Here is a 15,058-nt window from a genome sequence, read left to right as displayed (position 1 = left end):
GACAAAATAAGACATTTAGACTTAGTGATGGAGGCAGCAGTGGTTCAATAACTCCTGTGTGTGTGTGTGTGTGTGTGTGTGTGTGTGTGGGAGAGTGAGTGTGTGTGTGTGCGTGTGTGTGAGTGAGTGAGTGTGTGCGTGTGTGTGTGTGTGGAGGGGGAGAGTGAGTGTGTGTGTGTGGGGGGGGGAGAGAGTGAGTGTGTGTGTGTGTGTGGGGGGGGAGAGTGAGTGTGTGTGTGTGTGTGTGTGTGTGTGTGTGTGTGTGTGTGTGGGGGGGGGGAGAGTGTGTGTGTGTGGGGGGGGAGAGCGAGTGTGACTCAAAGCAGAGACATATAGTGAACGTGTTGCTCAGCGATCAGTGATTCAATTAAAGGTTAAAGAAGAAGAATTTGAGTTGTAAATAAAGTGATGTGTGTGTGTGTGTGTGTGTGTGTGTGTGACTGAAGGATGAAGGAAAGAGTTTGATGTGATGAAAACTAAAGTGTGAGAGGAGGAGGAGGAGGAGGAGGAGGAGGAGGAGGCAGATGTTTATCAGCGAGCGTTGACCTCCAGGCTGATCGGGGTCACCAGGTTTCCTCTGCGTGTGAGGGTCACTGCTTTCTGTGCGTGACGGAAACTCAACCATTCTCCCACAATTCACTGAGATAAGACACACAACATTTTCCACGTTCACACGAGGCAATAAAATAACAACTAAAATAAGTTAAAAGACATAAAACACAGGTAAAAGTAACAGAAAGAAACAACATGAAGAAGTTATTGTTTTAATCCCTTAAATCTGATTTCTTTTATGGACCTTTATGGAAAAAATCCAAATCGCTGCCTCGATTTTCTTTTTTTGTTTGAAATTAATTATATTATCCATTTATTTTATCTTTTATCTATCCTTTATTTTTATTATTGATTTATTTCGATAACTTACATATATATATATATTATTACATGTATGTAATAATAATAATATTAAGATTAAATGTGTTTTCTTTGTGACTCAGTGAAACCTGATACTGAACGACAAAGTGACGACAAACACTTTCCTGCTGTTTTTAGTTTGTTTCATAGAAACAAACTAAAGTCTTCATTTCAAAAGAGAGAAACCTTTCAAAATAAAGATTTAAATTACATAAAAAACACCAGGACATATATTTAAATATCATGAAATAACAATATATAATAAAAGTTTGTGAGCAGGAAAAATACAACATGCACAAAGAGTCAGCTGTTGGATATTTATAGAATATTTATATATATATCTATATACACACATATATTTATATATGTATACATGTAAAATGTATAATTTAAATTATTTCCAGGATTTAACAGCAATCATTCACAATATAAGAGTTTATTTTTGGGGTTTTATTGTTAAAATAAAAGGAGGAGGCTAACGAAAATTAATCTGACCTCATTCATTTTTATTTTATTTCAAATGTGATTTACAGTTAAACACATTATTAATACAGATAAATACAATATTTATACAACATAATATTGATCAGTTATATCTGTACAAGAAAATATAGATTTATCATCACATTTATATTAAAAATACTGATCAATTACAGAAAATGTTACAGAAAAAAACAATAATGCACGGAAAAATGACACAAATATAATAAGACAGCAATATACTTACCTATCATGTATACAGTAATGTATATGACGTCATTACTGTGAATCACAGTATTTAGACAAGAAAACAGTGAATAATCACAGTATTAGTACAGGAAAATGTCTCATGTATATACAGTATGTGTGTGTGTGTGTGTGTTATTTATGCTAAGATTGGACTTTTCTTCTAAGTGAACTATATCATTTAATTGTTTTTACACTTTGTGACACAAAGTGATTTAATTAAGGAAACACGTGACGTGACCAGTGACGTCACTAATGCTTTAAGGGGTAAACTAAAACACCTCAGTGAGTGGAAAGATCAGATTAACTCAGCGGGTTAATTAAAACCAGGGATTAACCATTAACTGAGTGCGCGCTCCCGCGGAGCTGCTGCGCGCTCTGGTGTCGGTGTTTGTGTATAAATGTGAGCGGAGGTCAGAGAATCATCATCATCAGCAGCAGCAGCATCAGCAGCAGCAGCAGGAACACTTTACCTTCATCCTCATCTTCACCTCCATCTTCATCATCATGCTGCGCGCCTCCTCTCTCCTCCTCCTCCTCCTCTCAGTCCTCGGCTCCGCCGTGTGCTTTGAGACGCTGCCGGAGGAGGCTGCTCCTCGCCGGGCGAGATTCTCCTCCAACAGCCCCGGTGAGTGACGCGGGGTTCTCTGCTTTGATTTCATGTCACGCGTGTTGTGTGTATTCTGTCGGAGTTTGTTACTTTGTTATTATTCACTTTAACTATAAACAGGGGCGTTTCAACAGAGTTGCGGCCCTGGTCAGACAGAGGGGCCACCAGGGGGCGACTCCACTGATCATATGTTATTATAAAGAACATGTTCACGTCTTTATCTCAGTGTGTGTGTGTGTGTGTGTGTGGGAGAGTGAGTGTGTGTGTGGGAGGGAGAGTGAGTGTGTGTGTGTGGGAGAGTGAGTGTGTGTGTGTGCGTGTGTGTGTGTGGGAGAGTGAGTGCGTGTGTGTGTGCGTGTGTGTGTGTGTGTGTGTGTGTGTGTGTGTGTGTGGGAGAGTGAGTGTGTGTGTTTTATGTTAAAGTTGTGACACATTGTGCTTATAAACCCTAGTCTAAATGTGTGTGTGTGTGTGTGTGTGTGTGCAGCTGATGTGGCCAGATGTTTGAAGAGCTCCGTCGCCGTGGGCTGTGGCTTCTTCTCCTGTCTGGAAAACTCCACCTGTGACACCGACGGCATGCACGAGATCTGTGAACTCTTCCTGCACACAGCTGCGACCTTCAACACAGAGGTCAGTGTGTCTGACCTGTCTGTCTGTGTGTGTCGTGTCTGTCTGTGTCTGAACTGTCTGTCTCTCTCTCTTCAGGGTAAAACCTTTGTAAAGAAGAGTCTTCAGTGCATCTCTCAGGGAATCTCATCCAGGATTCTTCACACCATCCGTCGCTGTAACATCTTCCAGAGGATGATCGCTGAGGTGTGTCACTGTGTTACAGTACAACGTTTCACTCTGTGTGTGTGTGTGTGTATACAACTGCTTCATAACATGTTAAATGAAATTACAGGTGCAGGAAGAGTGTTACAGCAGCTTTGACATCTGCACCGTGGCTCGTACCAACCCTGACACCATCGGAGAGGTGGTGCAGGTGCCGACCCACTTCCCCAACAGGTGAGACACACACACACACACTTTAGCTCACTGTGAGACTTTTCCAACAGAAAACTGAAGTTTGTAAACCACTCACTCTCCCACACCAAAGCCCATAGAGAAAATCTGTGATTTTAACATGTTCTTAGGATGTTGTAGGATGTTGTAGACTGTTTAAATAAAGTTTTATTTTATTTTTTAACTTCCTGTTCTGTGTGTGTGTGTGTGTGTGTTGTACAGATATTACAGCACTCTGCTGCAGACGCTGCAGTCCTGCGACGAACACACGGTGGCAGCAGTGAGGTCCGGCCTCATGGCCAGACTGGGTCCAGACATGGAGACGTTCCTCCAGCTCGTCCAGAACAAACCGTGCGTCGCTGGCTCCGCCCTCACGTTCAACAACCCGTCCAGCTGGAGGAACATGCCCGTGTTCAACGTCCAGCCGAGCTTCAGAGGACGAGACGACACACACCTGTTCGCCAGGAGGTCTGTGGACGCCGCCGAGGACGCCGCCGAGGCCGAGAAGTAGACCACAGACCTGACGCAAACCTCAGATTATCTCACCGCGCAGATTTAGATGTGAAATATTTGTCGTTCACCTCATGTTTAATATTTGTGTTCAGTTTTGTCCAGAATAAAAATCAGAAGAAGAAGAAGACGACGAGGCCTGATACGGCGACGAGAACCATTGATATTTATTTTCTTAAACAAGTTAACTTATGAAGCTGATGTATTTAAGGGGGTCAGAGGTCAGAGGTCGCCTCCATGCTGGTCGTGGACGTCCTCCTGACTCATGTTAGCTGGTGTGAGACCATCACTGTAGATGTACATGATGTTTAAAATGAGAGCTTTTTGTCATGGAAATAAAAATAATAAAATAATAATAATGTGATGAAATTAATCAAAGGTTCTGTGTTTTTTCCTTCATATAATAATAATTATAAGTTTTATTTTACTCACACACACACTGGTAGAGAGACATTAGATTAAGATGGAGCGAGAGATAAAGTGACTGATTATAATTATTATTATTTAATCTCTGATCACATGATCACACACTCTGGTACAAACAGTAGAAACAGAGTTTCTTGATTTTCCACCAGAAGATGCTCACGTACCACTGGTGGTATCCGTACCACAGTGTGAGAACCATGGCTCTAAATCACCTCACAAGGCAGATTAAAAAGACACAAATACAAGAATAAAACTGATTAAAAAAGAAGAAGTGAACAGTGTAATATCAGCATTTAAACACGGGATTGAACCAGATTGATAATAAATCTCTGTGACTGTTTTATCCTGAAGTTTAAAGGAATGTGTTTTAAAAGGAGATTTGAGAGTGAATCATAGAAGATAAGACATTTCTGTTTCACACAGATTAAACTGTGACGCCAAACTTCCTTCATGTAGTTTCCAGAGCTGCCAGCAGGTGGCATTCATGCACCACAAGGACACTACAGATTTAATCTGTGAATAATTCAGCTCTTACGTGTGATGAATGCGTGGTGAACGTGTGGTGAACGCGGGATGAATGCGTGGTGAACGTGTGGTGAACGTGGGATGAATGCGTGGTGAACGTGTGATGAATGCGTGGTGAACGTGTGGTGAACGTGTGGTGAACGCGGGATGAATGCGTGGTGAACGTGTGGTGAACGTGGGATGAATGCGTGGTGAACGTGTGATGAATGCGTGGTGAACGTGTGGTGAACGTGGGATGAATGCGTGGTGAACACGGGATGAATGCGTGGTGAACGTGGGATGAATGCGTGGTGAACGTGTGGTGAACGCGGGATGAATGCGTGGTGAACGTGTGGTGAACGTGTGAACTGTTTGACCGCCTCCTCCTCATGTTTGTCTGGGTTTGTTGTCGTGACACCACAGAGGATCTCACTCACTTCACCATCTGTCCACAGTGGAATAATGAGACCAGGCCTCAGTGTTACGACCCATTAACCTCCATCAGACAAACACTTCTTCCTCCTCCTCCTCCTCCTCCTCCGACTCTGACTCTGTTGCCTGAAGGTGTTAATAACACTCACCGTTTCCAGGAATGTTGTTGAAAAGCAGCTCCAAGAAAAAAAGAAAACACCTTAATGTGCTGAGAGAAGAAGAGAGGACAAAAAGACCTTTGTCTTCAGTGAGGACATTTACTGGAAACACCCTCAGAGTCAAAGTGTTGACGAAATTCTGACTCAATCCAGTTCTGAATTCAGCAGGAAAACAGATTTTAGCCACAAGTCTACGATGTCTTAAGAACATGTTCACGTCTTTATCTCACTGTGAGACAGACTTTCTCAACAGGAAACTGAAGTTTGTAAATCACTCACTCTCTCACACCAAAGTCCATAGAGAAAACCAGTGATTTTAGCTTGTGCGGACACAGGAGCTGCTTGTTACTCTGCTGCCTCGTATGGTCACTTTGTGTCACTGAGGTCAATCTGAATGAAGGATTTAAAATGCTGAAGTCATAAAATAAGACATTAGAACTTAGTAATGGAGGCAGCAGTGGATCAACAACTCCTGTGTGGGAGAGTGAGTGTGTGTGTGTTTGTGTGTGTGCCCATGTATTACTAATATTGTGGGGACCTAAACCTGTTTACACAGTCACATTATGGGGACTTGTCTTCCTTGTGGGGACACAAATCAAGTCCCCACAATGTAAATGACTACATTTTAAGGTGAAGATATGTTTTAAGGTTAGGTTGAGGTTAGTAAATGTAGTTAAGGTTAAAGTAAGTCTCCAGGAAATGAATGAAAGTCAATGCAATGTCCCCTCAAGTCATGAATGTCGTACGTGTGTGTGTCTCTATAAATCAAGGTTTGTTTATTGTCTCATAGACTGGTGTATATTTTTGCAAACAAATGCCAGTGTAAGTCTTGACTTACTTTTCCAACAGGAAACTGAAGTTTGTAAACACTCACTCTCCCACACCAAACCTCATAGAGAAAATCAGTGATTTATGTTTGTGGAGACACAGGAGCTGCTGTGTCACCATTGGTACTAGCTGCTAATGTTAGCACCCATGCCTAATAACTTGTACTATCATTCAGCATTTTTTTTCTACTGCCATATTAGCATGTTAGCAGCAGAGATACAGGGGGAAAATTTTTTTGTAGCCACTTAACCAGGGGTGGCTGGCCCATAGAGGGCGATAGTGCACCACCCTTCTTAAGCCACACAAAAAAAGAGAGAAAAAGAGTTTATTTTGCCTGTCTGTGTTTAGCTGTCTAAGTCTTAATAATATTGTCCAATCAGCAGCCTGAGTTTCACTTTCCCACCCCACAAAACGCGTAGCCCCGCCCCCTTGGGTGGATTTCAGTCAGATTGAAAATCTCATAGATTTACATGTTGAGATTCTTTTTTTCCTACGCACTGATGCGTCACTGAGACCTCCCACGGCCGAGCGGAAACGGAAACGCCTCCGCGTGCTTCTCTGTAAGTTGGGCTAACTTTACCAGCTCTTAATTGCCGGTTTCACCGTGAAAAAGAAGCACAAACAACTTTCTCTCACTGCAAAATAAGACGTTTTATAGAAGAAAAGCTTCAGCTTATAGAACTCGGACTAGAACAGCCATCTTCATAAAACAGCAAACAAAGGACAGGAGCTGGTATGAGAAGAAGGACCGGCTAACTGTTTGCTCTCAGACCAGCACCATGTTCTGTTTTCCCTCTCCTTTCAGAACAAGCCTGGATTCAGAGAGGTAATCCAGACTTAAATCATTTCTCTGAAAGAGCAAAAAAACATGTGCAAACAAAAGAGTGGTAGAGAAGCTCGCACAAGGGGAGATGGACTGAAAACACACAACAAAAACTTATTGTTGTGTATTTTTAAAATAATGGTATCAGGCATGAGAATGGTGCTGTGGCGTGTCCTAGTGGTGATATACAGTAACTGCATATAACCACAGCCGCCACTGCACTTAACTAAACACTTAGCTAATGGTTTCTCTATAAGGTTTGGTGTGGGAGAGTGAGTGGTTTACAAACTTCAGTTTCAGTCTGTCTCACAGTGAGAGAAAGACGTGAACATGTCCTTAAGATATCGTAGACTCACACTGACGTAGATTTTATGAGCTGAGTCTTATGTCTTTGTTGCTATGATCAGTTTTTCCTCGTGTTTTTCACATCTTATGCTCAGGTTTCTCTGTACTTGAGGCAAAAATCACACACACAGTGTTGCTGTGAGGCAGCTCAGTGTCTCAGTCACTGTGTCTCAGTGTCTCTGTCTCTCAGTGTCTATGTGTCTCTGTCTCTCAGTGTCTCAGTCTCTGTGTCTCTGTGTCTCTATGTCTCTATGTCTCTGTGTCTCAGTGTCTATGTGTCTCTGTCTCTCAGTCTCTGTGTCTCTGTCTCAGTGTCTCTGTGTCTCAGTGCCTCTGTCTCTCAGTGTCTCAGTCTCATAGTGTATCTGTCTCACAGTGTCCCTGTCTCACAGTGTATCTGTCTCTCAGTGTCTCAGTGCCTCTGTGTCTCTGTCTCTCAGTGTCCCTGTCTCACAATGTCTCTGTGTCTCTGTCTCTCAGTGTCTCAGTCTCATAGTGTCTCTGTCTCTCAGTTTCTCAGTGTATCTGTCTCACAGTGTCTCTGTGTCTCAGGGTCTTTGTGTCTCTGTCTCTCAGTGTCTCTGTGTCTGTCTCTCTGTGTCTCAGTGTCTCTGTGTCTCAGGGTCTTTGTGTCTCTGTCTCTCTGTGTCTCAGTGCCTCTGTGTCTCAGTGTCTTTGTCTCTCAGTGTCTCTGTCTCTCAGTGTCTCAGTGCCTCTGTGTCTCTGTCTCTCAGTGTCCCTGTCTCACAATGTCTCTGTGTCTCTGTCTCTCAGTGTCTCAGTCTCATAGTGTCTCTGTCTCTCAGTTTCTCAGTGTATCTGTCTCACAGTGTCTCTGTGTCTCGGGGTCTTTGTGTCTCTGTCTCTCAGTGTCTCTGTGTCTGTCTCTCTGTGTCTCAGTGTCTCAGTGTCTCTGTGTCTCAGGGTCTTTGTGTCTCTGTCTCTCTGTGTCTCAGTGCCTCTGTGTCTCAGTGTCTCAGTGTCTTTGTCTCTCAGTGTCTCTGTCTCTCAGTGTCTCAGTGCCTCTGTGTCTCTGTCTCTCAGTGTCCCTGTCTCACAATGTCTCTGTGTCTCTGTCTCTCAGTGTCTCAGTCTCATAGTGTCTCTGTCTCTCAGTTTCTCAGTGTATCTGTCTCACAGTGTCTCTGTGTCTCAGTGTCTTTGTGTCTCAGTGTCTCTGTGTCTCTGTGTCTGTCTCTCTGTGTCTCTGTGTCTCAGTGTCTCAGTGTCTTTGTCTCTCAGTGTCTCTGTGTCTCAGTGTCTTTGTCTCTCAGTGTCTTTGTCTCTCAGTGTCTCTGTGTCTCCGTGTCTCAGTGGAAGCATCTTTCATCCAGGAAAACTTCTCTGGAAAAGATTAAGCTTTTACCGAAAGCTGGAGGTCTCTGAGGAGGAAATGAAATGTTGTTCCTGTCGAACACAGGAAGGAGAGAAGCTGTGTGAGCTGAGCCAGACACACACACACGCACACGCACACGCACACGCACACACGCACACGCACACGCATGCACACACACACACACACACACACACACACACACACACACAAACACACAGTGTTATTCAGGGGATACAGTGTCACAGATGCAGATACATGGATTTCACCTGCTGCTGTCCGGTGTGTGTTAGTGTGTGTGTCTGTGTGTGTGTGCGTGCGTGCGCGTGTGTGTGTCTGTGTGTGTGTGCGTGTGTGTTTTCCCCATAATTTATCTCTTAATGTCCACCACACACAAACATAGTCATGAATTCAATAAGTGGATGGTTCCTGTTGGAGACCTTGAGACTCGGTATCCCCTCATCTCCAAGGTCAAAACACACACACACACACTGGTGTTTATGTTGTATATAGACTGTGTTGTTTTAGTTTAGCATGTAATATCTGTCGATTCAACTAATAGATTAAATTAATTTCATTGTTTGATTTAATACATTTTTACCTTTATTCACCTACAAGAGAGATGCCGGCAATTTAACATTTATTTATAATCAAAACAATAATCTAAACCAAATATAACATATCTCTGTAAGCAGGTGAATCAATTGTAAATGCAGGTGCATGGATGTGTGTGAGTGTTGGACGTGAAACTAAGAACAAACAATGTGAGCAAATGGTGAGAGAGATTGAGAGCACGGCTGGACTGCTGGGCTTTAAAGGCACAGCCCCGCCTCCTTGGAAACTGCACACACCTGCGATGCATAGGCTTGATTGCACAACCCCGCCCACTCGGGGTCGTCACAATAGATTGATTGTCTTTTTCCTGTTTTCAGGGTGGTGCCCCGTTCTAGAATTAATTAACATTTAATTAATTTTCCAAAATAATTAATTAAAAAAATTATTACAATTATTATAATTTTTTATTTTTTTTTCCATTTTTATTTTTATCAATCAAATTATTGCCACTATTGTTGATCCCCAACAGTATTTACACTTGCCAAATTGCTGAAGAATAAAATGAGGCACAGCTTGGAAAAAGACAGAGTCAGAAAGCTAATGGCGTATTTCCACCGGTTCGCCTCGCCTCGGCACGATTACGTTACATCTCCACTACAAAAAAGTACTTAATTAACGTGTGCGGAGTCATCACTGCACGGCTGAGTGAAACTGCGGTGACTTGTTTTTGTTTTTAAGTATCTAGCTGTTGGCAATTGGTGTTGCTTGAGGTAAGTTGAAGACATTTCACCTCTCATCCAAGAGACACACTGTACTAATGTGTGTTGGAGTTCACCTTTGTTTGTCAGTGGTTGAGTGTTGAAAAGAGCTAAGGGCAGCATTGTAGGTGACTAATAGTTGATGTCTTAGGCCACCTTCTCTGTTGTGTGATGGTTTTCTAGGTTAAAAAAAAGAAGATGATTCACTCCTCTTTCAAACCATATGTCCCCCTTGGTCAGAATGTGGACATTCTTGTCATCAAAAGAGTGCCTTTTGTTCTTCAGATGCAAATGGACAAGTCACAACTACATGCCAAGTCAGGACTGCCGAGCGGTCCAAGGTGCTGAGTTTAGGTCGCAGTCTCTCATGGAGGCGTGGGTTCGAATCCCACTTCTGACAAGATACGTCTTGGGGCAGCCAAGTCAAAGGGAATTTGGCTAGTTACAAAACAGTTGGTTCAAATCCCTGGACACACTTGGACACTGGCATACCCCATCGCAAACAAGCAGACCATATGAATGAAGCCACTGTAGAGAAATAGATAAAATATGAACTTGTTAAAATCAGCAACACTACCCCAACAAATAGCCCTTACTGCATTTTAGATTCACGTCTGTTCTTGTGTGCTGGTGATACATATTTGAATTCCACATTGGATTTTAGGATGGTTCATTTAGACCGTTTGACTGCAGATCCCATCACAACCAAGACAACCCCAAAGAGAAGCACTTATGAAGTCCAGAATCATGAGTGGTTCCGTCTGAAGTGATCCGAGTTGGTAGCTCACAGCCATTTTCTTTGCTATTCATTCAGTTGATATTGTCAAACAAAACAAACACACAAACACAGACACAAACACAGTTGTTCTTTTAAAACTAAACATTTCGAAGCAGACCATATGATTGTATGCCTTTTGAATGTAGCCAACGTAGAGTAATAGATCAAATATGGACATTTAGACCATTTGACTGCAGATCCCATCACAACCAAGACAACCCCAAAGGGAAGAACTTATGAAGTCCAGAATCATGTGTGGTTCCATCCGAAGTGATCCGAGTTGGAAGCTCACAGCCATTTTCTTTGCTATTCATTCAGTTGATATTGTGAAACAAAACTGCCCCAACATTATACTGAAACAAGGCAGCACAGAAATGGGTGACATCAAAAATAACTCTACCCATGACTTATCTTCGGGTCCAGGTGATCTTTTTGTAGCATCTTCTGTGGTGTGTCCAGCTACAGTGGATTTGCTTCCACAACCACGCCAATCTTATATTGGAGTGTAGCCACTCCCAACATGCTCCACCTTCTTTTTCATGATAAGACCTTGATAAAGGTTGGTAAAAGAAAGGACCACACCTCCACTAAGAGACAACCATCATCTTCAATTCATGCAGGTCTTTTAGTACTTGATGAGACCCCAATTGCTCATTTGATTGCCTTTCATTCACATATGGTACAGTGTAATTGCAAATGTATCACTATGTTGACACAACACAAACACAGTTGTTCTTTTAAAACTAAACATTTCGAAGCAGACCATATGATTGTATGCCTTTTGAATGTAGCCACCGTAAAGAAATAGATCAAATATGGACTTGTTAAAATCAGCAACACTACCCCAACAAATAGCACTTACTGCATTTTAAATTCAAGTCTGTGCTTGTGTAAGGGTCATGTTGGTGATACATATTTGAATTCCACATTGGATATTAGGATAGTTCATTTAGACCTTTTGACTGCAGATCCCATCACAACCAAGACAACCCCAAAGAGAAGCACTTATGAAGTCCAGAATCATGAGTGGCTCCATCTGAAGTGATCCGAGTTGGAAGCTCACAGCCATTTTCTTTGCTATTCATTCAGTTGATATTGTCAAACAAAACTGCCCCAACAAGTAGCACTTACTGAAAAAAACACCAAGTCAATGCTAAAGTTAGGGTAATTGTACAGACTTACAAGAAAGTGTCTCTTTCTTGTTATATCAATATGTTATCCAAGAAGATTGCCCTCTGAAATTACACAAATATGACATCAAAAAATCACCAACACTACCCCAACAAATAGCACTTACTGCATTTTGAATTCACGTCAGTGCTTGTGTAAGGGTGATGCTGGTGATACATATTTGAGCTCCAGACTGGATTTTGGGATAGTTAATTCAGGCCTTGCCACTGCAGAACAAATCACAACCAAGACAACCCCAAAGAGAAGCACTTATGAAGTCCAGAATCATGAGTGGTTCCACCTGAGGTGATCCGAGTTGGAAGCTCACAGCCATTTTCTCTGCTGTTCATTCAGTTGATATTGTCAAACAAAACTGCCCCAACAAGTAGCACTTACTGAAAAAAACACCAAGTCAATGCTAAAGTTATGGTAATTGTACAGACTTACAAGAAAGTCTCTCTTTCTTGTTATATCAATATGTTATCCAAGAAGATTGCCCTCTCAAATTACACAAATATGACCTCAAAAAATCACCAACACTACCCCAACAAATAGCACTTACTGCATTTTAAATACAAGTCTGTGCTTGTGTAAGGGTGATGCTGGTGATACATATTTGAATTCCACATTGGATTTTAGGATAGTTCATTTAGACCGTTTGACTGCAGATCCCATCACAACCAAGACAACCCCAAAGAGAAGCACTTATGAAGTCCAGAATCATGAGTGGCTCCATCTGAAGTGATCCGAGTTGGAAGCTCACAGCCATTTTCTTTGCCATTCATTCAGTTGATATTGTCAAACAAAACTGCCCCCAACATTATACTGAAACAAGGCAGCACAGAAATGGGTGACATCAAAAATAACTCTACCCATGACTTATCTTTGGGTCCAGGTGATCTTTTTGTAGCATCTTCTGTGGTGTGTCCAGCTACAGTGGATTTGCTTCCACAACCACGCCAATCTTATATTGGAGTGTAGCCCCTCCCAACATGCTCCACCTTCTTTTTCAAGAAGTTTCAATGGCCCTGATGAAGGTTGGTAAAAGAAAGGACCACACCTCCACTAAGAGACAACCATCATCTTCAATTCATGCAGGTCTCTTAGTACTTGATGAGACCCCAATTGCTCATTTGACTGCCTTTCATTCACATATGGTACAGTTTAATTGCAAATGTATCACTCTCTTGAAACAACACAAACACAGTTGTTCTTTTAAAACTCAACATTTCGAAGCAGACCATATGATTGTATGCCTTTTGAATGTAGCCACCATAGAGAAATAGATCAAATATGGACTTGTTACAATCAGCAACACAACCCCAACAAATAGCACTTACTGCGTTTTAAATTCACGTCAGTGCTCGTGTAAGGGTCATGTTGGTGATAAATATTTGAGCTCCAGATTGGATTTTGGGATAGTTCATTCAGGCCTTGCCACTGCAGAACAAATCACAACCAAGACAACCCCAAAGAGAAGCACTTATGAAGTCCAGAATCATGAGTACCATGAGTGCCATTTTCTCTGCTGTTCATTCAGTTGATATTGTCAAACAAAACTGCCCCAACAAGTAGCACTTACTGAAAAAAACACCAAGTCAATGCTAAAGTTAGGGTAATTGTACAGACTTACAAGAAAGTCTCTCTTTCTTGTTCTATCAATATGTTATCCAAGAAGATTGCCCTCTGAAATTACACAAATATGACCTCAAAAAATCACCAACACTACCCCAACAAATAGCACTTACTGCATTTTAAATTCAAGTCTGTGCTTGTGTAAGGGTGATGCTGGTGATACATATTTGAATTCCACATTGGATTTTAGGATAGTTCATTTAGACCGTTTGACTGCAGTTCCCATCACAACCAAGACAACCACAAAGAGAAGCACTTATGAAGTCCAGAATCATGAGTGGCTCCATCTGAAGTGATCCGAGTTGGAAGCTCACAGCCATTTTCTTTGCCATTCATTCAGTTGATATTGTCAAACAAAACTGCCCCCAACATTATACTGAAACAAGGCAGCACTGAAATGGGTGACATCAAAAATAACTCTACCCATGACTTATCTTTGGGTCCAGGTGATCTTTTTGTAGCATCTTCTGTGGTGTGTCCAGCTACAGTGGATTTGCTTCCACAACCACGCCAATCTTATATTGGAGTGTAGCCACTCCCAACATGCTCCACCTTCTTTTTCATGAAGTTTCAATGGCCCTGATGAAGGTTGGTAAAAGAAAGGACCACACCTCCACTAAGAGACAACCATCATCTTCAATTCATGCAGGTCTCTTAGTACTTGATGAGACCCCAATTGCTCATTTGACTGCCTTTCATTCACATATGGTACAGTTTAATTGCAAATGTATCACTCTCTTGAAACAACGCAAACACAGTTGTTCTTTTAAAACTAAACATTTCGAAGCAGACCATATGATTGTATGCCTTTTGAATGTAGCCACCGTAGAGAAATAGATCAAATATGGACATGTTAAAATCAGCAACACGACCCCAACAAGTAGCACTTACTGAAAAAAACACCAAGTCAATGCTAAAGTTAGGGTAATTGTACAGACTTACAAGAAAGTCTCTCTTTCTTGTTCTATCAATATGTTATCCAAGAAGATTGCCCTCTGAAATTACACAAATATGACCTCAAAAAATCACCAACACTACCCCAACAAATAGCACTTACTGCATTTTAAATTCAAGTCTGTGCTTGTGTAAGGGTGATGCTGGTGATACATATTTGAATTCCACATTGGATTTTAGGATAGTTCATTTAGACCGTTTGACTGCAGTTCCCATCACAACCAAGACAACCACAAAGAGAAGCACTTATGAAGTCCAGAATCATGAGTGGCTCCATCTGAAGTGATCCGAGTTGGAAGCTCACAGCCATTTTCTTTGCCATTCATTCAGTTGATATTGTCAAACAAAACTGCCCCCAACATTATACTGAAACAAGGCAGCACTGAAATGGGTGACATCAAAAATAACTCTACCCATGACTTATCTTTGGGTCCAGGTGATCTTTTTGTAGCATCTTCTGTGGTGTGTCCAGCTACAGTGGATTTGCTTCCACAACCACGCCAATCTTATATTGGAGTGTAGCCCCTCCCAACATGCTCCACCTTCTTTTTCATGAAGTTTCAATGGCCCTGATGAAGGTTGGTAAAAGAAAGGACCAC

At 41.9% G+C, this 15,058-nt stretch overlaps 1 protein-coding gene across 1 annotated transcript; it reads left to right on the top strand.

Annotated features, from left to right (window-relative positions):
- Positions 1 to 2,059: 2,059 nt before the first annotated feature.
- Positions 2,060 to 4,129, top strand: stc1l (stanniocalcin 1, like). Its single transcript, XM_058617480.1, has 5 exons — positions 2,060 to 2,266; positions 2,736 to 2,878; positions 2,954 to 3,061; positions 3,150 to 3,253; positions 3,473 to 4,129. The coding sequence occupies exons 1-5, from the start codon at positions 2,146 to 2,148 to the stop codon at positions 3,759 to 3,761; spliced, it is 765 nt and encodes a 254-aa protein (XP_058473463.1). The 5' UTR covers positions 2,060 to 2,145; the 3' UTR covers positions 3,762 to 4,129.
- Positions 4,130 to 15,058: the final 10,929 nt, after the last annotated feature.

The sequence above is a fragment of the Solea solea genome, chromosome 19 (genome assembly GCF_958295425.1).
Source record: "Solea solea chromosome 19, fSolSol10.1, whole genome shotgun sequence".
NCBI classification, from domain to species: domain Eukaryota; kingdom Metazoa; phylum Chordata; class Actinopteri; order Pleuronectiformes; family Soleidae; genus Solea; species Solea solea.
This window is presented reverse-complemented; position numbering and strand designations above follow the sequence as displayed.